Raw genomic sequence first — 26,144 nt, 5'->3', positions numbered from 1 at the left:
TTGTTTTTATTTTCCACTATACTACATCACTGTTTCACTTAAATCTCATAAGCTTTGTTTCCAGCTGTTTCCAGTAAAAGCTTTACTGCTACCTGCTTAAAACTAATGACAGAAAACGGCAGGTGATACCACATAAAACAGTGCAAGCATTTATCCTAAGCATACTAAAATGGCGTTATAAGAAATTCAAATGACTAGACATGGGAGGTGAAATCATACATTTCAACAACTACCGAAAAAAAAAAAGTCTCCTCTCATTTGAATTCTTGCAATCCGTCCTTCAAGGCCATTTCCTTGTGCATCTTGGACATGCTTTTCTGCTTTTCAATGCTTCCATCACAGTAATAGCATCTGCTTAAAGTCAAAATGCTCTCTCATCTTCTTTCTCTTTCCTCTTAGACAACCGTTGTCTTCTATTTACTATCCAGTCTCCCTTCAGCCTCGTCATTATCGTCATTATCTGTAATCTTACTCTGTCAATACCTCCGTAGCTTTATCTTTTTATATCATTACTGTAAAAAAGACAAGAACCTGACGTTACCTTCCTTCTTCCCCCCATCTGCTTCACTTTAAAGAAAAGACATGGTCGAAGATTTCTCAACTCCCGTCACACCTTCCACCCCTCCAGCACCACCATTCACCCAGATCTGGTTCTTAACTCAGCTTTTTAACCCACTACAATGGGTTGCTTCTCCCCTTCCACCACCACCTCCTTCTCCAATACTCGTCTCAATTCCCTACCAAGTAGGGGTTCGATCTGTAAGTGTTGTATCACTGCAGAGAAGAGCCTCACTTTCTGTCTTCAATCTCTACACTGTGGTTGAAGCTCCGTCTGGAGTAAAGACTCGCTGCGCTCTCAATTTTCCCTTCCCCACCTCTGTTCCCCATTCTCTCGCGCCTCTCTCTGTTTTCCAAATTGTTTGTTTCAAAAAGTCTGGCCCTTTGCAGTGAAAACTTCTCAGCCTGTAGCCATCTATACTCTCGCAATTCTCAACTCCATCTCTCAATTACTTGACTTCCACTGTTAAGCGTGTATTACTGCATATGGGAGGCTTTCTAGCACTCTCGTCTGGCTCGTTTGTAATTCCCCAACTATCCTATCACTCCTTCCATCTGTACCACTCTCTCCTTTTTTCACTCCCAAGTGCCAAGCCTGCTCTGTGATGCTGGACTACAGAAAATGGACAAACTACAAGAAAGTTTCAGAGATTTTTTTTTTAATGTATTTGTCTTTAACCACCACTTTGGCAGTATTTTTGTCATAATGTCAAATAAAGAAAAAGCAATTTTTTTTCTCACAATCATAGCCTATTAATGTCACTCCAACTAGCTGCTGGGCATGCTCCTTTTCACTCCTCATGATGTTTTGAGCCATGGGTTTGAGCACAGTCAACAGGCATGATTAGAGCCAAAAATCCATATTTAATGTCAGTCCTTATTTACAGTGTCATTTTTTTAACCCCACCAGCAGCACCTCTTTTTTTTTTCCCTTTTCAAATGTGAGGTCTGTTGTGTGATATTTTTTTTTTTGACCACTGTATCATTGAGTGGGAAGTCTCTCTTTTCAAAATGTCAATAAAAGCCAGCCTGGCACAAAAGCTAGTTCGCCCATCAAGTTGCACAAAATGGGTTATTAAAAAACTGTGACAGATTTTCTTAAAAACAGTTTGAATTTTTCGCTAAGATGCACTTTAGCCCCCCAGAAGTTTGTTTATGTCGTCAGTTTTCATTTGTTGCACTAACTGAGCGCTTTTGGCACTGTGCAATATTAGAAAAATATGTTGCTTGCCATCTCGGTCTCCTAATGTCGTTGAGGCTTTTCTCGAACAAAGCACTTGACCCTGTTTATATGAAGTAATTATGGTGCCTCATTCAACAACATTGCAGCAGGAGACATCTTTATTGCACACCCATCCTCCAAAAATTCCATTCAAACAGAATTAATATTCTTCAGAAAATATATTGGAAGCATATACCTTTAAAAAAATCTAAATAGACTCTATTTACATCTAGTTATGATACTTCATGCATCCTTGATACATGAGATAGTGTGCAATATGCAAATGCATCCAAGACATATTCAAGAGGGAGTGAAATCCTATTGTTTAATTCACTTTTAGGGGTCATTTTAGTGAAGCAAGCTGCTGAAAAATCATAAGTGCAGCCATCTGTCCAAGGCATATCCATAATTTTTACGCCTTCCAATTGTTACTATAGCTGGGGTGTTTTTTTTTCAACATGCTAGGTTGTGACTTTGCCTGCAGTTGTCTTTTCTCAAATGTACAGCAGCCAGTCAGTTTCACAGCCATCCTCACTCTCTCTCCATCCGTTTGCTTTAGGTGAGGGAGCTGCCTGAGTAGAGCGAGCCGGAGGCAGGACACATGACGCCCACTCATTTGCTGTGAATTCACCAGAGAATTAACTGTGCTATTCTCACATGAGCACAATCAGACATCACATTGTACTACAGAGTGGGAAGGTTAAAGACCGTTTAATGTCTGTTCTCACGTACATCTCTGATGGGTAATACAGAGAAAAGTGCAGAACTGAACTTCTTGACATCACTCTGTGTTAGAAAGCATCATTAAAGTAGCCTTTACATGGGTTCCCTTGCAATAACACACATCACAGCTAAAGTGAAAATAGCCATTGTTTTTCCAAGTTTTTTGATCCTTTAACAGTTCAGGGGCTTAATGATCTGTGTGTGCGTGTGCGTGAGACAACTTGTGTATGTGTGTCTTCGTCTTTAAGCATTTACTTTGCTTGAGGGACAGAATGAGTAGCGCGAGGAAAAGCTGGAGCCACGATGACTACTCAAGCTCAAAACTAGTAATCTAAGCCTTGGAGCAACGTGGCGGATGACATTACTTCACCATTTATATCCTTATAGTTCACAAATACAATTCATTTGTGACACTAGCAGTTTGTGAGCAGTTGTTAGCTGTTAATTCTGTTTGCTTGTCTGCTATAGCGACAATCAGAAAGTGCACAAATTCTTCTTTTTTCCTTTTCTCAATTACACCTACTTGTGACACAAACAGGGGTGCACTGAGCTTTTAAACCCCATCCATTCATTTTCTTATCTCCTTATCCAGGTTTGGATAAGAAGCTAAGGATCCTCCTGTGGGGAGCTGGAGCCTATCCCAGCTGTCATTGGGTTAAAGGCAGGGTACAGCCAGGACATGAGCTTTAAAATGCTTCACCAAACTGTGACTTTTGTTTTAGGGTTGTGGTCTCACACTAAAACAAAATTTATGTCACAGCTGTGTAAGCCCTGTGCATTCCATCAGTCCCCATAACAAATCATCAAATAGGAATGGACTGGGGTGAGAAGTGGCCTCAAATAGTGTCCTGGATGTCTTACAGGAGTGGTTAATACAAGAAAGAAGAAAAAGAATACATACATATATATATTTAGTTTTATCTAAGGTGTTTTTTCATCTGACCCAGAAGTCTGACTCGATCTCAGTTTTACAGCCTTCTTTCTAACAATGACATTAAAAAATGGAAAACTGATACAGGATGTTGAAAGTTCACGTTTTTTTGTTTTGTTTTGTTTTTTTTCAGATTGTACCTAGGAAGGGAACATTTTATGTGTTTTTGTTTTTTATATGTTATTATGCAATGGGTCTTTACTGGGCCAACATAGATATATATATGTGTGGCTGATGTACTAACATCAATTTGACACCCATGATCCCCATATAGGTTCCACTGGGGTAAGTCCAGGTGTCCAACATATGTTATTATCACAATATATTATTGCCAACCCCGTATCACAGAAAAATGTGTAATAGACATGCCGGTCCACCGTGTCCATTCCACACTTTGCTTCTTCTAAGTGTGAAATGGACACGCATGTAGAAGTTGCAGTAAGCTGGAGTACCAGCAGAGGGAGATGTTTTATTTTAAGCCAACAAGAATACGAGCGTTTAAACAGACATTTTTAGCACATTTACATGTATATACATATTAACCACCTAGCTTCATGATTTCTGGTGATTAAGGACCCTGAAACCTACTTCATACCTTCCTTGGTCACTAGCGACTTTTTGGCTTTAAATATATTATCTCCCCTTGCTGTTACGGCAACTTCTGCATGCCAAACGGCGTGTCTATTGCACGCTTTGCCATGATTTCAGGTTTGAATTGCACAAAAAGCTATGGATAAACTAATAGGTTGTTTAGTACTTTTTACATACTAATTTTCTCTAAATAACCATCAGTGCAAAAAATCTGCTGCCTTATGGGAGGGAAAAAAAACCGCTTCTTTTGGCTTCGACAGCTGGACAGGGGATGTTAACAGCCCTCAGCCTGAAAGTCATCTGTCAGGAAAAGCTGGCTAAAGCTAACACGGTGCAAGCTAAAGAGGCACTTAGAAACTAAACATCCTTCTGAGAGAACCTTGGCTTTTTTTAAAAGAGCACTGGATAGAAACCAGAGGCAGCAAGACTTTTATATGAAAGTATCTGAAATTCAGGTGTCAGGCTGAGACCAGATGCTGCAAGTGAGGTGACAAAAATCAAACCAAATAAGAACTGGTGACTATTTTGTGTCACATTTTGAGGATTAAGGTGCGCACTGAAATGTAGGTCTGCCCTTTGGTGTGACTTGAGCACAAGTGGTTTGAAAAGCACTGATCCAAAGCACATTTGGCAAAGTAAATTAGCAGAATTTGTACATATTCTGTAATTAGCTCCTAATGATACTCCATCCCTGACTTCCTCTCACCTCTCTTCTCTCCAAAGTACAGGGTCTGCTGTGCAGTGTTGGACCACTGCAGTGAGGAATTGTCGCTCTCTGCCACCCGACAGGTCAATGTCACCGTACCCCCCACGGGCACCGTCTCATCGGAGGTCATTGGCTGCAAGGGGTCGTCTTCTAGGTAACAGGAGAGAGGGAAGAAAAAAATCACGAGACTGAGTGATATAAATGCATCATAAGTCAGTGAGATGCAGTGCTCATATGAAAACACAGGCAAAAATAGTAGCACACACAAACACACAAATCAGATAAACCCACAAAGTGCATTACCCGCCTCGATCTCACTCTTTCTCTCTATCTCCCCCCGCCCATCTCTTTCTCTGCTTGTCAGATTATCTATATATCTCTATCTGTCTTTCTGAAAGCTCAGACACAATACGCACACACACCGACACACAGACAAGCTGTCAGAGGGACAAAAAAGTAGACAAATGGCTATCTACTTGTATGTCTGCGAGGCCAGTGTAAGAGCAATGAGTCAGTTGCAGCCCTGGCATCCAGGGACCATGCGACCTGAGGGACCAGCAAAGATGAAGCGACTACAGCAGACAGTGGCTCTCGACGGGTCAAAGCAACAACAAGAGCGCTGTCTCATACCTCTAATGGCATTCTAACTCTCCTTTGTCAATATCTGTGTCAGTTTTTAACTCCATGCATATGCATCGGCTGGTCCAGAGGAAGCTCAAACAGGACAGGCATTATGGAAATGAGCAGGTCAGAGGAAAAGGAGAATGAGAATATAAATGACCCGACATAATGAAGGGATTCTAAAGGCTGTAGCTGAAACTGGAACACCGCAAAAATCACTGAAGAGTGAACTGTCTGGGTGTATAACAGTATTCAAATTGGCTCAAATTATGGTATTTAACAGCGCTCCCTTGATAACGGGTGATGAGGCAAGCTAATTCTCCTCTGCATTCAATGAGGGTGACAAATTGTGAATCAGAACCAGAGATCTATACTAAAACATGGAGTCCCTCGTTACGGTAAGTAAAGCCTAACATGGTAGCTGCGGTTTCGTTTGTTTGCCACGTGAAGTTCCACATATCTCGGCCTCGTGTGCACCCTTCGCGCCCTCTCCTCTCCTACTATCTTCCAAATATGCCGGTGCTCACTCATTCAAATCTCAACCAAAAGGAAAATATGACATAATTGACAACAAGACCAAGCCAACGTGGGGGAACATCTTATAAGAAAATATGCCTCAAAGCGGTCTCCTCACCCCTGAAAATACGGCGCATATAAATAGTTTAATTGGAACCAAATTGTCAAGCGGGAGACAGGTTTATATTCGGTGTGGAGCGTTATCGCATCCTTGCACCGGCGGTGGAATGGATTTTTTTTTTTTTCTGCAGGAAGAACATCTGCTTAAGTGCGCTTCAGCGGAACTCCCATCAAGACACGCAAAGGAGGGGCACACAAAGAAAGGTTGCAGAAGAGGAGGAGAGCAAACTAACTGAATGTAGCATCAAAAACACACGTTTGCGGTACATGAGCCAAGAGCACCTGGGAGAAACTATAGGCATCTTTTTTTTTTTTTCATTTTAAAACTGGCCAGCAAGTCCAGCATCACAGAAAACATCAGGCAAAAAAAAAAGGCTTCAGGTTTGCCTCTGGGCTATAAGGTTTCAGAGCGATAATAAAGGTACAGCTGCTCTTTGCCAGCGGGATTCAAAAGACACTCAGAGACTTCCAGAGCCCTTCATGTCAGGAAGTCGCTCACTTGCTCTCTCTCCTGTTTTACTGCAGCTCTGACCTTGTGGTTAGTTTATCTAAGCACCATGATGGCTGAGGGCTGAATGTGTGGTCAAGTGTACCACGGATTAGTGTCTCCTTTAATAGCATCTTGGGCTAATTCTTGTGGCTGATCGCACAAGCTCCTCCACTTGGCATGAACACTTTGGGTAAATTGGCTGTCCCACTGCACTACCCATCAAGCCAACCGCAATGAACGCTGACAAGTTAGCCAATCTTGCGTTGTCTAGCTGCCACAGAGTGCTGGCATTTTCTGATCAAGGACAACCTGAGTTTGAGGCTCAGTGTGACATTTGTGCTGGTAAAACAATATCAGTAGCCAATTAGTGACTTTTCAGCGAGGAGACATGCTTTTAAAGTGGACATATTTTAAGGATCCTTTACATAATGTTGAATATTTATCACCAGAAAAAACCCAGAAATGTCGCTTTTTATCAGTGGAACACTAAATGCCAGACAAAGCTTTTCCTTTAGTCAAGGTAATATCAACCAGTTAATCATTTCATCAAATTTGTGTGGGAGTAAAGTTTTCAAAGCCATCACGTCACATTTTTTGCATAAATTACACTTTATCTCCCAGATGTTTCTCCAAACTTCAATCTGAAATAAAAACTCAAAAGCGCAACAATTAAATGTCTCAAGGTTTCAAACTAAGCACGCCCCTGTAATAAAGAACGACCCAGAGCCAAGGAGGTTAACTTCCAGAAAGGTAGCGGCCTTTGTTATTATACCTGTTTGTTTGTCTCGTGGTTATTTGTCATATATCGGTCTTTTATTTTCATTTAAAATTATTGATCTGGGGTGCCGGTTTGTTAAAGGTTAGAGAAGTGAAAGGGTCTGAGGAAGATTGCAGATTCGATCCATGAACTGGCATGGTAAATGTGAAAGCTGCACTTGTAGCTCGTTCATTAACACTGCTGGAGTGTCTTGGAGCAAAACATAATTTTCAGCTACTCCAGTACGCCCAATACATCAGGCTCCGGTTGTTGTTAGCTACAAAAACATTGTGTGTAAATTAATGAAAGCTAACAAATAAAGGTTAATCTCACTCTTATGGACCATAAGGACTAAAATGCTTTAATCATGATTAACAGGCATTCTACATCTTAAATTTAAAGCTCCACTAATGTATACAAATTATTTGAATTGTACAGTATACGAGCATGCTGACGTTTTTAGCACAGTTGGTCAAATATTAATCAAAGAAAAGTTTGGCTTAATTAAGTTGTAGGACCATGTGTGTAGAATTTAACTGCAAGAGCATAATTTATCAATCTTTTAGCAATATCTCAAATCGACTTAAACCGTTATTATATGGTCAGAGGGGTGCGGTTAGAAGCAGTGGGTATTAAGATGGATGCTAGAGATATTACAGTATTTGAAATGAGTTATTAAAAAGTTTGTGGTTAACATATTTTATGATACAGTCCAGTGTGGCGCACCCAAACCATCTGCTGTTTGAAACTGGTTCATACAAGTGCTAAAGAGTCACTCGCCACTAGAATCTGGCTCCAATAATCCTGGGATTCAGATACGGCTGTGCTTTTTACCTTTGAATCTCCTTAGCAGCAAAGTTAAAGGAGGGAAATGAAGTTCATCCAGAGTTTAAACTGTTAAGTCAGGTTAAACACTCAAGCTGCAAAAATAAAAGGAGAGACCTATCTATCCTTAGCAGACGTTAAGTTAAACTCTGTGGTTTGCTGCTCTTTCTTTCCCTCCTCACATCCACGCCTTCCCTCACCAAGCTTAGAGCCAGAGTAAGACACGGGTATTTAAAGCAACACAATTTACACTTTCCCTAGCCAGAAACAAGGTGAGAGAACGCAAGGGGAGAAGGCTGACTGGGATATCAAGTCAATGGAATGAGGGAGGGAGGAAGGAGGACACAGAGAGAAAGATGGATGGATAAGAGTATGCAGGGTGGGTGATAAAACGAGGTGGGAAACTGTGCGCGTGTGTGAAAAAAAATGAGAGGGAGGGGAAAGAAGGAGCTAGTGAGACAACAGAGGAAGTGAGAAGCGCTCGAGAGATCTCCAGTGACAAAAAAAGAAAAACAGAGAGAGAGAGGGAACAACCTGAAAGAATAATTCCACATTTTTTTAAACATATGGTTTATTTGTTTTCTGTCAGAGAGTTAGATGAGAAGATCGCTATCAATCTCATGTGTGTGCATTACATATAGAGCTGCACTGCAAACTTGTTCAGTTTATCCAAAGAGAGACAATATACCAACTAAAACCTCTCTTCTGTTAAAGTTAGCTGCATTTCATATCACATTTAATTACGTTTTGGGCGGTTTATTGTGAAAATGTATTCATGTGCACTGAGTTTGGATATCATTTTCAGCTTGTGGTTAACTTCAAAAATTCAAAGTCAATCTGTGAAGATGTCTAGACAGAAGGTACTTATTCAGTCAAACACAAATTGTTCACACAGTGCTGAAGAAGAGTGTTGCCATAATGTTTTGAATGTTGACAATGAACCGTACTCCCCAGGCTTTACGTTAGAATGAAATTAAGCAAACGTGTTTTTTCTTTGCCTTTACAAACTTCTGCAAACAAGCAGCTTTAATGATAAAATACAATACTGTGAGGCTTAAGTTCATCCTGTATGGCCCAATGTTAGCCTGGTATCTATGTATTTAAGCTAAACTACATAAATATGTATGAATAAGAACAGGTGAAACTAGTTTAACCAGGTCCTGACTTCAGCTCGGTACCACACACAGACTCACACACACACACACACTGGATTAATTTTAGTCACCTTATTTCACTCTCTGGAAGTGTGTTTCCCAAAAAGTTTGAACTACTGCCTTAATAAGAAAAAAAGTTCCCTCTTTATTCCTCCAATTTCTCTCCTTACAAAGAACAGACAGTGAAAAATTCAAACCACCTTGCACATCTCCATGTTCACCCTCTTTTTCCTTCTTACTCCATCTGTCTCCCTCTAGCTTCTCCCCCCTCCTTCTCTCCATCTGCCCTGATGTCCTCCCTGCTTTCCTATCGTGCCCCCTCACCTCCTCGCCCTTCTGTCAAGCCTCCTTCCCCTCCTCCTCTATTACTGATCAACTCGCTTAATTCTCCCCATCCTTAATTCCTTGTTTTCCTCAGTTTTTTGGTCCCCCAGGGTGGATTTACGATGTTGTTGCTAATTAACTCAGGTTAATAAACTTTATTTACTGTTAAACAACTGTGTGCGGGTGTGTGCGTATGCGTGTGAGAGTACCTTCACATGTAGGTCTGGTCTAAGTGCGCATTTGTGTTTATGTGATAAGATTTTTATCCTCATATTTGCGCACGTGTGGTTTATATTTGTAAGCAGAGCGTATTTGTTGCTTTGCAGGGAGGTAATTATCTGACTGTGTCTCAGTATGTGCACGTCTGCGCGTGTGTGTGCGAGCCCCGAGAATCTTATTATCGAAGATGTTTGCATGCTAGTGCGTGTTAGCGCTCAAGCACACAGTGGTATTTGGTTGTTTTTTTTTGTGGCTAGGAATATATCTGTTTGTGCACAAATACGTGGGAAGAAGCGTGTGTATCTGTGTGATTTATGAGATGCTTTTTATCTCCATGTGGTTGAGGCGAAGTGCATGTGCAAGTTACCCTGTGCATTCCTGTGCGTGTATCCATATTCCACTGCAGCTGCACTGAGTCCAAGGCTATGGTGTGTGACAGACACAGTCATGTGTCATGGTGCCACTGATGCTGTACACATTTGATGGGAAACTCAGCCAACAATGTGCGGGTTGATACAGCGTGGTATGATACAGGCCATTACACACACACAGAGGCATCCACTTGCGCAGACTACAAGAAAGCTGACCCTCCCCCCAAACACACACACAAACAGCCCTCCTCCATACAGACACACCCTCATGTACTCACCACTCACCCCCAAAACTGTACACAGGGGCATACACACACAAAAAAGAGTTACACATCTCTCAGGCACACACATCAGACACGAGGACATTAATGGATAAAAATGTGCTTAATAAAGAAATGCAGCATTAGATACAGCTGGACTCCAGAAGGGGAACATGCGAAAAACACATGCATGCACACTCTTTCCCCATAATGCACAGAGGACACATTCAGAAAGACATACACACAAACATACACCCACCCTGACAGATACGGAGCAGCCTCCCCCACACCATCCATCTATGCCCAGCTGTCCCAACTACCACCCCCATCCCCCTGGGTAAGTGTGTGCATATCCGGGACTGTAAATATGTGTGTGTGGGTGTGTGTGCCCTTCTGCCCACCTCTACCATCCACAAGTTTACTCCTCCCCAACTATTGCACCCCTCACTCCACCCTTTAACTCTCCACCATTACCGTCCGGCTGTTACGACTCACAAGATGCAGATTGAATCTATTTTCTTTCTTAATTCCTGGTGAATTAAGAAAAATCTGCAAATCATAACAATTTTGTTTTTTTTAAAAGAAGCAGACCCCCCATTCATGTCTGACTTATGAAATGCAGATCATTTGGAGCAAAAAGGCTCTTTACAGCTTTGCAGTCTTTAACAGAACAGCGATTGTTGCAATCCTCATTCTGGTGCCACATTATTTGGGACCGTGAACAAATTACTTAAAATCGTCAAGGGATGTAGATGAGTGTGGAAGTAAAGGGGGGGAGTGCTGGGTGGGACTGGATGTTGGGATTTAAGGACCCCCTATCTGCCACCTTAGGACAAACAACCTCCTTAGCCCTTAGTTTTTACCCCAGCCCGCCTTTTTTCTTAATCAGTCCTACTTGTGGGGGATTCTCTGAGCCCACAAAAGGCCCCACCACCTCCCATAAAGTACCCCTCCACTACCCTGCCAACCCACCCTCCCTATGTTCCCTGTCAAACATAGTTAGCTCAGAAATCGGGCAATCCCCTCCTTACCCGCATCCTCCACGAGCTAGATCCCCCCCATTCACACGCACTCACACACCACCACCATCATAGCCCAGCAGTGTCTGCAGCAGTAGTCAGGCGCCAAGCCGGCCGCCCCACCCTGCCACTGAAACAGCACTATGAGAATGAAAAGGGAGCGCAAGCAGGGAGAGAGGGAGGAAGGGGGGATTCATTTTGCAGAAAAGGGCTTCACTGCTGACAAAAGAAAAAGAATAATGATTTGCAAGGAAGAGAAAGACAGAGAGAGTTGGGATGGCGAGAGAGCAAGACAAAGATAGAGAAAAGCACAGGGGAAAAACAGGGAGAAAGCAAATGAAAGAGGGAAAGGGAGAGTGAGAGGTGAGCGAAGGACATGGCAGAAATAAGCATATATAGATTGATGAGAGCAATGAGGAGAGATGACAGGGTGACTTAGAAAGGGGGCAAAAAGACCGAAAGAGTGGGAAAAAAGAAACAATGAGAGCAAGATGGAGGGAAGTAGAGCAAAGACAAAAGAAAAATGAGAAAGCTCACATACAGTATGGATGAAAAAAATGAAGAGGTGCTGACATAAGTGGTGAGGTGGGGAGAAAGAGCAGCAATAAACGGAGATAACTGTTAATATAGGATAGGATATTTTCAAATGCGTGACCACAAGAATATTCACACTTCTTGTTATCATTCCTTGTCTCGCTACTGGTTTGAACTTATCTCTTTCTAAGGTCACTTTACTAGTGCTTAAATTTGTTTCATCCCTACAAAATCAGAGTGAAATAAAACTTCAGTAGTCTGAGGGAGTCAAATCAAGTGGGTATCTTCCAAAGCTATGGCCTTTTAAGCATTAAATTCCTTCTCCATGTTTCCTAGGATAGTATTCCTATGATGGGAGCAATATTTTTTGGTTGTCACCAAAGTGAGCAATTGCTTGAGTGTTGTAGACCCAAAGAAGTCTCACACTCTCTGAATGTCACTAGTTTTACAGATATTTTAACAGGTCATAAATTTGCACCGGTTCAGCTAAGATTAGGTTCAGCACAGGAAAGTTCTGTACCCTATGATTTTAAAAAAACAAAACCCTACGCTTAACATCCAGATTATCAGATATTAACCGTACCCATCATCTTTCCCTTTAGGCACCTTACAATTTTAGTTGCCTAAACCCATCTGCACTTTAATCACTTATTTGAATGTTTCTCATCCTCCATCATCATACTTGGAATGCACAGCTGTCTGTGAAAGAAAGTGCATCATTTTCTGTCCTTCTCTTTGTATAAAAAATGTACAGGCATAAAAAACTGTGGCTAGCTTTGAGTAAAAGCTGTTCATTTCCTGCAGCTCTCTGAGCCACACAGGTTTGTGGTTGGGCTCAGCCAGCAACATCAAACTGTAAGGCTGAAGAAACCAACCTCAGAATGTAAACACTTCATACTAATTTAAAATGGTGAAAGAACAATTTGACCCCATTTTTTTGATGCAGTGGAGTAAAACTGAGTATTGCTTCAGAACCAGTATGCCTACTGTACATACAGATAAAATGTGCGACTTGAATCTGAACCTATACTTTAATGGCATATATGCTTTATTGAGTTGCTAATCAGGCTGAAACCCATTATTCAGCTGCTGTTTGTTACATCATAATTACCTCTATAATTATCTCTGCAGAGTTTCAATACAGCTTTGTCAGCTAAGCTTCTTTAAAAATAAATCGGACACAGTCGGGTTGGGAAGACAGAGGAAGACAGATGCTTTAGATTTTAAAGAGAGAAGCCCTGTCCTGAACCAGTACACCCACGATTTAAAAAAAAATCCTCCACCACAAATCATCGCATGATATCAAAAATGGCAACCAAGCTTTATCTGTCCATCTGCACTTCCGCACACACACGCAGGAAGATAAAGAGAGTTAAATCTTTAATGCTTTGGCAAATGCACCGACTGCCCTTGCCAATAGGCCACTTAAAGAAATGAGTAGTCAATTACCAGAAGTCTGCCCTTTTGACTAAGATCACTGGACCTGCTATGGTGAGACTCAGAATCTGCTTTCTGTCTTTCTCTGTGCTCATCTCTCTGTGAAAGATGGGTGTTGTCTACCCATTTTTCAAAAACAGCAATAACAAGAAGTCTGGAAAAAATGTGTGTACTGTTCTGGAAAACAAAAGCGTGCCGCAATCAGATACTTGGACTGTTAGATAAGCAGGAGAAGGACACACACACACACACACACACACACACACACACACACACTGGCTGTTCATTTAATATAATTTACGTTTGAGTGAAATTACACCTTGATGATGTCTTAATGATGTCTCTGTAATGATTCTGAACAAACTGATTAAAAACTCGCAAACTTTTTGTTTTTTGTTATGAATGACAGGTTTTGTTTGATGTAAGGCACAACAGCAGAACACAGCCTGCTGTATTAAGCAACGGTTAAACATTACAGTTTGTAATATTATGACAGAGTGTAGCCTCAAAGTATGTGAACAAACTTATTTGTTAAATTAAGTTTAAATTCCAAAATGTCTAAATCTTAATTTCTCAGAAGACGAGAGTGATGCTCCCACATTTTTGGCAACAGTGTCTTGACTTTCAGGTCATATTCTCTGGCTTCAGTCTGTGTCCAACATCAGTGCTTGACCCTTATAAATGCTCTTACAGCTGAAAAGTATTAAGTCCCTGCAGCCAGGCTTTTGTGGACAGCCTCTTAGAAGAACGGAGGCTGGCACAGCTGCCAATTAGTTTCCGTCCATCCATTTTCTTAGCCACTTATTCGAAAACCAAGGCGAATTTAGAATCCCCAATTAAATTTATATGCATATATTTAGACTGTGGGAGGCACTTACAGGCAAAGGAAGAACATGATACAAACCCTTCACAGGAAGGCATTGGAGACGACAGTGCAAGTTTAGATCCTAGATTAGTTTATGAGAAACATGAAAATGTACTCTGTATGGCACAGTACAGAAAGGCAAGTACAGTCAAGCAAAGTCACCACCTTCAAACTCAGCAAACTCACTCTTGTGCTCTCACATAGTCACACACACACCTATCCGCTCGTAAAACCTTCTGATAACAGGAGGGACTTACAGGACAGGGAAAAGAAGGATTGGGCTCTCGATGTCAATGGAAGGGCCAAGATTTAAAAAAGGGGAATTCAGTGAGGAGGGTGAAGGAAAAGACTCAGCAAGCAGTGATGGAGGGACAGAAGGAGGACAAGATCGAGGAAGAGGGGTGAGTCAGTGAGCCAAGGGTGACGAGGGAAGATATGCTTCAAATTAAATCATTTGGAACAAAAGAGGATTGTTGCCAAGCAACCCAGCCAGAACAGGGTTACCAGGGCAACAGAGATGACCCGAAGCTTGACCTAAGAAATGGAGTCGCCCTTGTCGTCCATCAGCATACACACATGGGCACACAAACACACACCTCCGCCTTGCTCTCCGTGCCTGTTGCTTTCAAGGTCCATCTGACAAACACAAACAGACAGAAGGTTTCTCCTGGAAAACGCAGAGCACAACCGAAATGTCAACCCGAGGTACAAACAAAGTGCAGTGCTTTCAATCAAGGCCAGTTTTAAAACTGAGTGGGGCCAGGGTTAGGCAGTTATGATGTTAGGCAAAATCAACAGCTAGTGAAGCACAACACAGAAATTGTCCAATGTCCAAGATGAATAGATGAATAGATAGATAGAATAGATGAACATTGCTGTATGTTTCACAGGGTTTTGGCAGCAATATCAATATACAAACACTATTTAGAGCTAATGGATGGCTCCCAGATTCTTGCTTAGTGAGGGAAACCGCATATAAAGGCTTATTTAAGGACCTATTAAGAAGTTTAATAGAAAGGAGAATTTAGTTTAAAATTATGGTGTTACTTGAAAAAAAAATGCTAACAAAATACTGCAAAGCAACAAAATCAAAGAAAATGCGGAAAAAATTACTTGAAACAACTATCTGCCAACAGAACAGGACAGTTTCACTTATCAAATAAGGTAAGTCTAAAAAAAAAAATCTTCAAACTCATACAATCAGGCTAAAAAAGTCAATTTGTTTAGTTACAAAGAAAAACATTGGGGAAAGGTTCTCAGAGAAAATTGCATATTGTGTTTAAAAAGTGCAATCCTTATTAAAATGATTATACTGGTACTTGAAATTGTATTGGCTTGGTTAAAGAAAGAAATTATTCTCAATGTTGTGATAAGTGGTGAATCATTATGAACAGGAATTGAGAAAGCTTTGGTTTCTCTTCAAAGGTCTTTTTTTAACATCGAGCAGAGCATCACTTCTGTTTTTGAAGAATACACCTAGAATACATCTGATATCACAAACTCATCAACTCTGCAGCCCATTGCACTCATGGTGTCACAGCTGTGTTACGCTGTTATGAAACGAAGTAGCAAATGCGTATTGAGGCTAACATGTTTAATTGCTATTTCACTAGCTGGGCCGATGTCCTCACTTTAGGTTTGACAGTGTTTTAGTAGGTAAAGGTGAATGCTTGGACATGAATTTAGCTGCGGTTTGGGGAAGGCCTCGAAGGGGATTCGCGACAGCTCCCGGGGGTGGCAGATCTCCATGTACTAAATAGGAGTAAAGAAGTTAAATAATTGAAAAGGTGAGGGAGTGAGGGTGGGGCACGTAAACGAGAATGAACAGCTTACAGAACTGAGGGAACCTATATAGATGAGAACCAGAAGTAGCATGTTTGGAGGCGCGGTCCCGCTCCTGAAATTCTGATACATAATCTCCAATACAGAGCTTCCTTTGACAACGACTTGGGATGCAAAACTACTTTTGTGCACTTCATGCTCATGATTAAGCAGTAATAACTGTAAATTATAAGAAGACCATTTTGGCTATTTATCAAAGTCAGTGGCTGAGATGATAAACACATTACTGCTGTTATTTTCTGTCCTGTGTTTTGTTCATTGGAACATGTGATTGCTGTGTTGTGGTATAAGAATGACAACTGAATATTGAATTCCACTGGATCATTATGTGCTCTTATTACACAGAGGTGTATTATGTATAAGAAATGAAAGGGATTGAGTCGTTGAAATAATAAATCCTGCCTTTGACAAAGTAATATCCTACTTATCAGTGCTGAACAGTGCATAAGATTTTTAAGGCTGATTGACCAATTTCATAACCATATATCATCCTGTACAGGGAGTGCAGAATTATTAGGCAAGTTGTATTTTTGAGGAATAATTTTATTATTGAACAACAACCATGTTCTCAATGAAACCAAAAAACTCATTAATATCAAAGCTGAATGTTTTTGGAAGTAGTTTTTAGTTTGTTTTTAGTTTTAGCTATTTTAGGGGGATATCTGTGTGTGCAGGTGACTATTACTGTACATAATTATTAGGCAACTTAACAAAAAACAAATATATACCCATTTCAATTATTTATTTTTACCAGTGAAACCAATATAACATCTCCACATTCACAAATATACATTTCTGACATTCAAAAACAAAACAAAAACAAATCAGCGACCAATATAGCCACCTTTCTTTGCAAGGACACTCAAAAGCCTGCCATCCATGGATTCTGTCAGTGTTTTGATCTGTTCACCATCAACATTGCGTGCAGCAGCAACCACAGCCTCCCAGACACTGTTCAGAGAGGTGTACTGTTTTCCCTCCTTGTAAATCTCACATTTGATGATGGACCACAGGTTCTCAATGGGGTTCAGATCAGGTGAACAAGGAGGTCATGTCATTAGTTTTTCTTCTTTTATACCCTTTCTTGCCAGCCACGCTGTGGAGTACTTGTGTGATGGAGCATTGTCCTGCATGAAAATCATGTTTTTCTTGAAGGATGCAGACTTCTTCCTGTACCACTGCTTGAAGAAGGTGTCTTCCAGAAACTGGCAGTAGGACTGGGAGTTGAGCTTGACTCCATCCTCAACCCGAAAAGGCCCCACAAGCTCATCTTTGATGATACCAGCCCAAACCAGTACTCCACCTCCACCTTGCTGGCGTCTGAGTCGGACTGGAGCTCTCTGCCCTTTACCAATCCAGCCACGGGCCCATCCATCTGGCCCATCAAGACTCCCTCTCATTTCATCAGTCCATAAAACCTTAGAAGAATCAGTCTTGAGATATTTCTTGGCCCAGTCTTGACGTTTCAGCTTGTGTGTCTTGTTCAGTGGTGGTCGTCTTTCAGCCTTTCTTACCTTGGCCATGTCTCTGAGTATTGCACACCTTGTGCTTTTGGGCACTCCAGTGATGTTGCAGCTCTGAAATATGGCCAAACTGGTGGCAAGTGGCATCTTGGCAGCTGCACGCTTGACTTTTCTCAGTTCATGGGCAGTTATTTTGCGCCTTGGTTTTTCCACACGCTTCTTGCAACCCTGTTGACTATTTTGAATGAAACTGTCACGGTCCTGGGTCGGTGACCCAGCGCTTTTAGTTATCATTTTCTAGTTTATGATGATGATGATTATTATTGTTTGAGTTCTGTGTGTTATATTTGGTCTGCCTTTGAGTCTGTCTCTGTCTATGGTGTCACCCCATCTGTTTGTGAATCTGTCTGTTTAGTTCAATGTCTTGTCTGGTTCCATGTGTCTGAGTTTCCTGTTTTATTGTGAAGGGTTGTGTCATATGTGAGTGTGCTCAGTTTACGTTTCCCCTGTCTCGTCAGCTGTGATTTCTCCCAGGTGTGTTCCCCTCCTGTCTCTCATCCCTTGGTTACTGCCGTCTGTGTATTTAAGCCCTGTGTTTCTCTGTGTCAGTGTCGCGTCGTACCCTCAACTAGCTGTGTGTTCTGCTTCTATGTTCCTAGTGTTTGGTCTCCTGCTCCAGCTTAGTGTTTCTTTCCAGTGTTTCAGTCCTTGGTTCCTCTGATCTGACTTTTGGTTTTCTTTTGGTGAGTTTAGTTAGTACGAGGTTTTTCCCAGCAATAAAGCTGCGCCTTAAGTTTCACTTCCGTGTCTGAGTTGTGCATTTTGGGTCCACCACTCCTGCTTGCCTGCCACACAGCGATTCATGACAGAAACGCTTGATTGTTCGATGATCACGCTTCATAAGCTTTGCAATTTTGAGACTGCTGCATCCCTCTGCAAGATATCTCACTATTTTTGACTTTTCTGAGCCTGTCAAGTCCTTCTTTTGACCCATTTTGCCAAAGGAAAGGACGTTGCCTAATAATTATGCACACCTGATATAGGGTGTTGATGTCATTAGACCACACCCCTTCTCATTACAGAGATGCACATCACCTAATATGCTTAATTGGTAGTAGGCTTTCGAGCCTATACAGCTTGGAGTAAGACAACATGCATGAAGAGGATGATGTGGACAAAATACTCATTTGCCTAATAATTCTGCACTCCCTGTATTTATTGGGATATGTGCTTGATGAAAAGTGTTTTGGGCTGTTTTATTATGACACTAGAGTTCCTCATGACTGGAAGAGTTTAGGGCTGAAAAATAAACGTGCGTTGACTTGGCTATTTGATGGACAAACTATATGTAATTGTGACACTGATGCTAGACTACATCAACCACAGCAGAGGATTTCTACCCTGAAATTCAATGTTATTTTATTTGTTTGCTTCTTTACAAAAAAAAAAAAAAATCATGTATGAATAGCATGGAAATCATTTGAGAAAAAATTCGGACGAAAAGACGAAGCGTTAAGCTGTCAGTACGCTTCACACAAAGTAAACATTGTGCAGCGTATAAAACATTCTCATCCAAACCTCTTTGACATTGGAAATGGTTTGTTTCCCCAGCGTCATTCAGAAAAAGTATAGCCTAAACATTTTTACCTTTACACATGGTTGCACATTGGTTACAATGTACAAACCACTTTGTTTCAGCCTTCAACATAGTATTTACAAGAGCAGCCTTTATAGTTTCAATCATCCCCCCTTCTAGTACAGACATGATCAAAAATCCACTGAAATTACTTTAGGAAACAGCCTAGTATGGTTTAACACTTCTGTTTTCTTAAATGCACAATTAAAAAAATTATTAGAAACCTGTTCGGATACACTCGTACTACAAATCGTGATACTTGCAGATGCTACTGAAGTTTCTCTGGTATCATGTCAACTCTCCTGTCTGGCTGCTTCCACTTGAAATCACAAATAAACGTGTTCTCTCGTCTCGTCATGTAATTGTTGCTGAAGTACATGAGAATGGGTGTTCGGGCTGGGTGTTTTTTTTGTTTCGTTTCAGGCAGACCTTCTTCCTTTCTTCTTTCCACTCCTCTCTTCTCTGACTGCTCAGCAACATGACATGAAAGGACGAAGTGTTTTTGCAAGCGTGCTGATGATGGGGGGGAGTGTATGGGAGTGCGTGCACGATTGAGCGTCTCCCTTGAAATAGCACAGAGAGACAAAGCAGGGTTGAGAGAAGCAGAAATGTTAATGTGGACCAAAGTTTGCAGTCTGTGTAATGTGTATGAGTCTTTGTATTTCATGCAAGGCCTGTCTTCTCTTCGCTGAAAGTATGTGTTTGCAGGTGTACAAGAACTCTTTCTGCTTCGCTATCCCGACATGTTTCTTGTCTCGAGGGACCACTTTGAGAATATGTCTTCGTTGCTGTGTGTGTGTCTCTGTGTGTGTGCGCGTGTGTGTGTTTGTGTATGAGAGAGAGTGAGAGGAACCATGATCAACGCTCCTCTTCCCCATCATGTCTACTGGAATGCGTGTATGCCTTGTAACAACAAACCTCAACTAACGAACGCAACCCCCACGGTTTGTCACTCCCAATGAAAATAATGGAGATCAATGAAAAAGCAAGACGAGGGATGAAGAAGACAAAAAAGACGGGGAGAGCGGTGGCAGCTTCCAACAATGGCACCACAGACACAAACAGTGAAACAATAGAGCCTGGACAGTGGCGGTTTAATCTGCGTGTGCTATGAGTGGCGGGGTACCTCTACACATTGTCAGGGTGCCCCTTGCGGGGTAACTGACTAATTAGGGTCACTCCAAGTGGTCTTAACTGTAATGACTGCCTAGATTGGTAAATTGGCGCGGTCCTGTGACCATCTGGTGACGCCCTTGACAGAAAATATGAGGGCAGCACCTCACAGTATACGATGCAAATGTACACAGATGCACACGCGGCTGAAATGTTCTCTGATTTTTTTTTTATTCAATATCAAAAAATGCAAATTCAAATCATAATATACACTCTCATTTATTCTGATTGATGTATTTCTACTGAATTGCATTACACTGAAATTAAATTATCACTTAACTGGAGACCTTGTGGAATTTTTATCAACAACCCCTGGACCGTAATCATTTTACAAATGCGAGCAAGGCAGCATACAGCGCACACCTACACACTATAAATACATGCCACACAGAGGGCACTAGAAGATGGTGTTATTACAGTAAATATAGCAAATAGGTGGGTAAAGAATCAGGACAAGGCACTACTTATGCAACCAATAATCTTTTATGTATTAAAAAAAAACGTTTTATTCCTTTAATGTCTCAGTGTAACTGACATCCATTTGACAGTACTTACCATAATGTATTCAAACTGAATTCATCTTTGCACAGCATTTCCATGTAAATTTTATTCTTGTTCTTCAAGGTAAAAAAGGCTCAGAGAGAACACTTAAAGCACCACAGATCACTAAAAGACTTTTCTTGACAATAAAACTCTTACCATCTCCTTAAGATCAATTAACCCATTACACTGATCCCATGGTAGGTTGAGGGCTCAATTATACTTGTTGGTAGAACAGAATAATCAAACTATAAACCCAAAACAAAATCATTTAAAAAAAAATCAGTAGTCTCTCTTTGTGCACATACAGTAGAGAGGAACCATCACTTTAAGCAACAGCCTAACTATCTGACACAACATATAATAAGGTAAATACTGGCTAGATCTATCATCCTGTCCCTAATGGGTGCTATAAATTTATATTATCAAGTTATATGTCAAGCTAAAAACCTGGAAAAACACCCAACACCCCCTGGTACATCGTCGTGCATGCAAGCACAGGTGGCATGATGGATGTACAGTAGACTGTGCAGATGTGTGTGCACTGCACCAATCAGTGTCATTTAAAAGGACCACATCAACAAATCTGCAACTGCCAGAAACTATGAAACAAATGTTGGAAATTTACCACTATGGATTTCATATTCATCCACTTCTTGCACTGCTATCGAGTTCAGGGATGCAGGGCGGCCGGAGCCTGTCCCAGCTGTCGTGGGGTGGGGTACATCCAGTCTATCACAGAGGTAGTTCCCAAGACAGTGTTTGAGTTTTATGTATCTTTTGTATTTATTTGTGCCTTAGCTTAGTTCACCTAGTTAATTTCTAGATTGCTGTTTAGTCTTGTTGTCTCCCCCTGTACTAAGTCTCCCTGGTTCATGCGTCATGTCTGCGTGGTTATGTTTAGTTCATGTCATGTCTAATCTCCATGTTTCCTGTTTTACTTTGAAAGTCTGTATTCAATGTCAGTGTATTTAGTTTCACCTCTCTTGTCCTGTCGTTAGGTTCATGTGTGTCAGCTGTGCTCCCATGTGTGGCCACTTCCCCTGATCATCCCTCATGTGTATTTAGTCTCTGTGTTTCATGTAGTCTGTGTCGCGTCGTCTGTGTTCCCACTCTCCATGTTGTCACAGCCAGTCTTAGTATTCATAGTTATGGTTTCCTGTGTCTTCATAGTTTTTCCTAGTTTTACTTTCCCAGTTTAGTCATAGTTTAGTTTGTCACTGCGTTTCTGCCTTGTCACCAGCCACAATAAAGGCTCGCTTTCAGTTAAGTTTACTCCAGTCTACTCTCGTGTGTTCGCACCTGGGTCCACCACACACACCACCGCACGGTCTGCCTCCTCAGATCGTGACAGCCACGTGCCACTGGGATTTGTACTTGTCATATGTCAAAGTCACATCCCTATAAATGCCACGGTATGACTTCCCGCCAAAACACTGTAATAAAATGAGAAATCTCATTCAGTTTGCCAGTCAGTGGTTTCAATGTTGTCGTGGTTGTCTTAACTGTTTTCACACACCCTACTTGGCTCTTTCCTGAGAGAGTAAAATCTCACAAACTGGTATTTCAAAACAGAAGTAATCCAAGTTAAGCAGTCTGCATGTCTAGAAAATAGTTTCTAGTAAGAATCTATTCTCTTTTTTTTGTTGGATAATCTGACATTTTTCACACTGTACAAAAAAACATTAACATCCAATCCACAGGCTTGCACACTACATTTAATTCCCCCGGCAAAGCTACTGTACAGCAGCACATTACTATGATATACTTGCGCTCTCCATTCATACACTCAGTCCTGAATCTGAATCTTATTTAATGTCACGAGCCACATTTGCCTGGAGTGGAGCCCTACAAGCTCAGCTCTGAGAGGAAAGGACTGAAGTCATCTTTCTTTTCCTGCCGCCTCACTCTGTTTCAGCTTTCTCTGTCTCGCTTGCTCTGCCTCTGTATCTCTCCATCTCTCTCTCTGCTGTGATCACACCCACCCCCCTCTCTCTCTCTTCCTCTGTCTCCCTCTATCTCTGTTTCTCTACCTCTCTCTTTCCCTCTGCAGTCAGTGAATTCCCCCGGGTTCGACAGCAGGAGACTATTACACTCACAGACGGATTCTCTCTCCTCCAATTTCTCTCTGTCCTCTTCCTCCCAGCTCTGCCTCTCTTTCATCATTTCTCTCTTCCTCTCCTTCTCTGTCTCCTCTGTTCCTCCTGTGCTCTAAAGCCTCTATCCCCTTATTCATTCTCTCCATCAGCATGAATGTGTGTTTTTGTGCATGCACAGGTCTTCCCACCCTCCCTCCTCTTAGTCTTCTTTCCCTCTTCATCCTTCCCTTCCTCTTTCTTTTTCTTCAGTCAATATAATTGGCATCGCAGGAGTGCTCCCTGCAGAGTATGCTAAAACAGCAAGCACAAAAACAGAGGGAGAGCAAGAGAAGGAGGCAGAAAGGGAAAGACATAAGGATAAAGGCAAAAAGACAGAGAGAAAGCAATAGGAGAGGACAGAAAAGCAGAGAGCCTGAAAAGAGGGAAGAAGATATGATGAAAACGGGACTTAAAAGTGATGAGAGGGGAGGAGATATAAACATAGAGAACGGAGGGGAAAATGACATATAAAAACACAAGGAGGCAAAAAGAAAACAATGGCAAGAAGATTTCTGAGAAAAATAAGAAAGGGTTGAAAGAAGGGAAAATGAGGAGAAAGGAGGTGGATAAACAAGAGAGGAAGTAAGATAAGACAAAGCAGATGAGGTAAAAGTAAAAAAAGAAAAAAAATCTGAGAAGCAACAAATAAAGCAGGAAGCGAAAGAGCTGCTGTGACAAAATAAAGAAGAGACAAAAAAAGAATCCTGAAATAAAATTACGGGGTGTTCAGAAAAAGGAAGTAAGACAATGTGGAAATAAGACAAACAAAAAGGAACGTGAAGACAGAATTAAGATGCAGATGTAAGACAAAGGCACCTGCAGAAAAGGAAATGAGGGAGAAAAATAAGGGAGAAAAGTCTCAACCACAGCAATCAGCAACCAGAGAAACCAGAACGCATCCATTCAATTCCATTCAAAACCCAGCCAGCCACTCAAGGCAAACTCAGCCATATATATCCTCCTGACTAGACACACAAGTACCAAACCACATTACACTGCAAGACAACCATCCTGAAATAGCCCAGACCTCAGCTGCAGCAACAGCAGCACTCTCTGCTCTCTCTGTCTCTACCTTTACAAGCTCTCTGCAGGTTTCACAAAGAATTTTTTTTTTTTCTTTGAACTTATGGGTAATATTTCAAGGTAAATGACCACGTTTTATCAACGTAACTCACAGATTCCTTACAGGATTCAGGAAAGGAGAGCATCAGACTAATAAGAGCTTCTGCACTGGTCCCAATTAGCAGCACAATGTCAGCAACAGGAAATCTTCTTGGCAAAAAGCACATTCATCAAAACTTCAGGTGACCCATCCTGAAAAAGAGAGCTGACGAAGCTGTCCAGCCCCCCGACTATGTTCTCACTCAATTGGCAGAAACGCAGGTCAGGGCAGTGCAAAGTTTACTGCGAGTATAGTACTTATATTGCCAAAGACTTAAACATCACAAGACTTCTGGCTAATGAGTCTCACACTAATGAGCTAATGAATCTCCTGCTGACACTCAGACTTGCTGAAATGAAATGCTATATTGTGCAGTCTACAATGGGAGACACATGTAGGGCTGCGACTAATTTTTGTTTTTGTTATTAATTTGTCATTCATTGTTTCATATATTAATTGATCACCTCAGTGGGGAATGTGTCAAAAGCTAAAACAAATGAGTATCGCAACATCAGAGAGGAGCCTTAAAGATGCTTAAACTGAATGAATGTCGCAAACTCAAATGTGTTGAATTCCCACTCCTCCTTTTCTCATTCTCTCTAATAATAAAGAAAACTGCACTTATGTGAACCTGCACCGCCGTGCCACTTGTGGAACAATCAAAATATGCTATGCACATCCTACTGTTCAGTCCAAAAACAGATTCATCCACACACTAAACCACTCCCCTTAAAAGATTTTTCCAGCTAAACAAACCATCACAAAGCAACCCTTACGTGGTCGTTCTGTGGCCCTTCGCTCGCCGCTCGACCTTTGAACGAAAGCATCTGCCAAATGGATGAATGTAAACACCAAGTAGCGTTTCACACGCTGTTATTTCAACGTATCTTATCACAATTTAACTATATGACAATTACGAAATTACAGAGAAACACTGCGGGTTATCTCAGCTTTACACTTTTATTCTGCTTTGCAGCTCACAACTTTATGGTTTTGGCTCAGGCCAGAAAATGTTATTTTCATTCCTTCATTTATTTATTTATTTATTTATTTATCTTTTAAAATTGGCTCTAGAAACTCACTGTAGCTACTCAGCAATAAAAAGCAAACAGACACATACTTTCCCCATTCAGGCTTTTCCCTCAGGAGTTGGTGGAGGCCAAAAATAGAGCTAAAAGGGGTAAATATTGGCCTAGCAGTCACCAGATGGCCAAACAAGCACTAACTGAATGATAATGGTTGTTTATTTGCATATATAAGTAAGAGGATAATGTCAATCCATATTAAGTTATTGTTTTGGTTTAGTGTCTAGTTTAGCTTCATATACTTTACAAAGAAACAAAGTAACACCTTCATTTAAAAAAGAAGAATATGAAGAGGAGAAAAGAATATTGTTAGAAGAATACATGAGATTAATACTCTTAAAGAAAAAAGTGGACCAAATGCTGGACGAATAAATCCATGTATATATAAAAAACCTGACATATCTAACATCAGAAAGATTGTATTTCATTTCTTTCACTTAAAAAGAAATCCAGATGACAAATATTTGCCATTACTGTTAATGAAAATGTGCCACAAGCTTTAATACTGTAATGTAAATTCTTGTTAACAACGTACAAGATTTCCCAGATTTCCTCTGAAATCTGACACTCTCTAAAATGCAGCACAGAAGCCCTCCGAGGCTGACAATCTCCCTTGTAATAGTGTCATTTGTTTATGGTAATTACTTTATTGTCAAAATCTGGCTAGGGTTTACAGATCTTACAGTGCAACAAATAGAACACGATAAAACTGCCAAAATGAACTTATTTGAGATTCAGTACAGCTTATAAAAATTCTGATATTATGAACGGGCAGTGTAATAAAAAGGACAACATGAAATTATCTGTTAAGGAACATGAAGTCCAATTTTGTTTGCTAAAGCAGAAATGATGAATAAAACAT

The 26,144-nt window shown here is 41.0% G+C and overlaps 1 protein-coding gene across 6 annotated transcripts in view; it reads right to left on the bottom strand.

The window, feature by feature from the left end:
• cadm3 (cell adhesion molecule 3) overlaps positions 1-26,144 on the bottom strand; it is a 119,299-nt gene that overhangs the window by 72,399 nt on the left and 20,756 nt on the right. For all 6 annotated transcript variants that reach the window (XM_026150967.1, XM_026150971.1, XM_026150972.1 and 3 more), the window contains exon 3: positions 4,732-4,881. In XM_026150967.1, the coding sequence (XP_026006752.1) occupies positions 4,732-4,881 (150 nt within the window). The remainder of the gene's footprint in view (positions 1-4,731; positions 4,882-26,144) is intronic.

Source organism: Astatotilapia calliptera, chromosome 18, assembly GCF_900246225.1.
Source record: "Astatotilapia calliptera chromosome 18, fAstCal1.2, whole genome shotgun sequence".
Classification (NCBI taxonomy): Eukaryota; Metazoa; Chordata; class Actinopteri; order Cichliformes; family Cichlidae; genus Astatotilapia; species Astatotilapia calliptera.
This window is presented reverse-complemented; position numbering and strand designations above follow the sequence as displayed.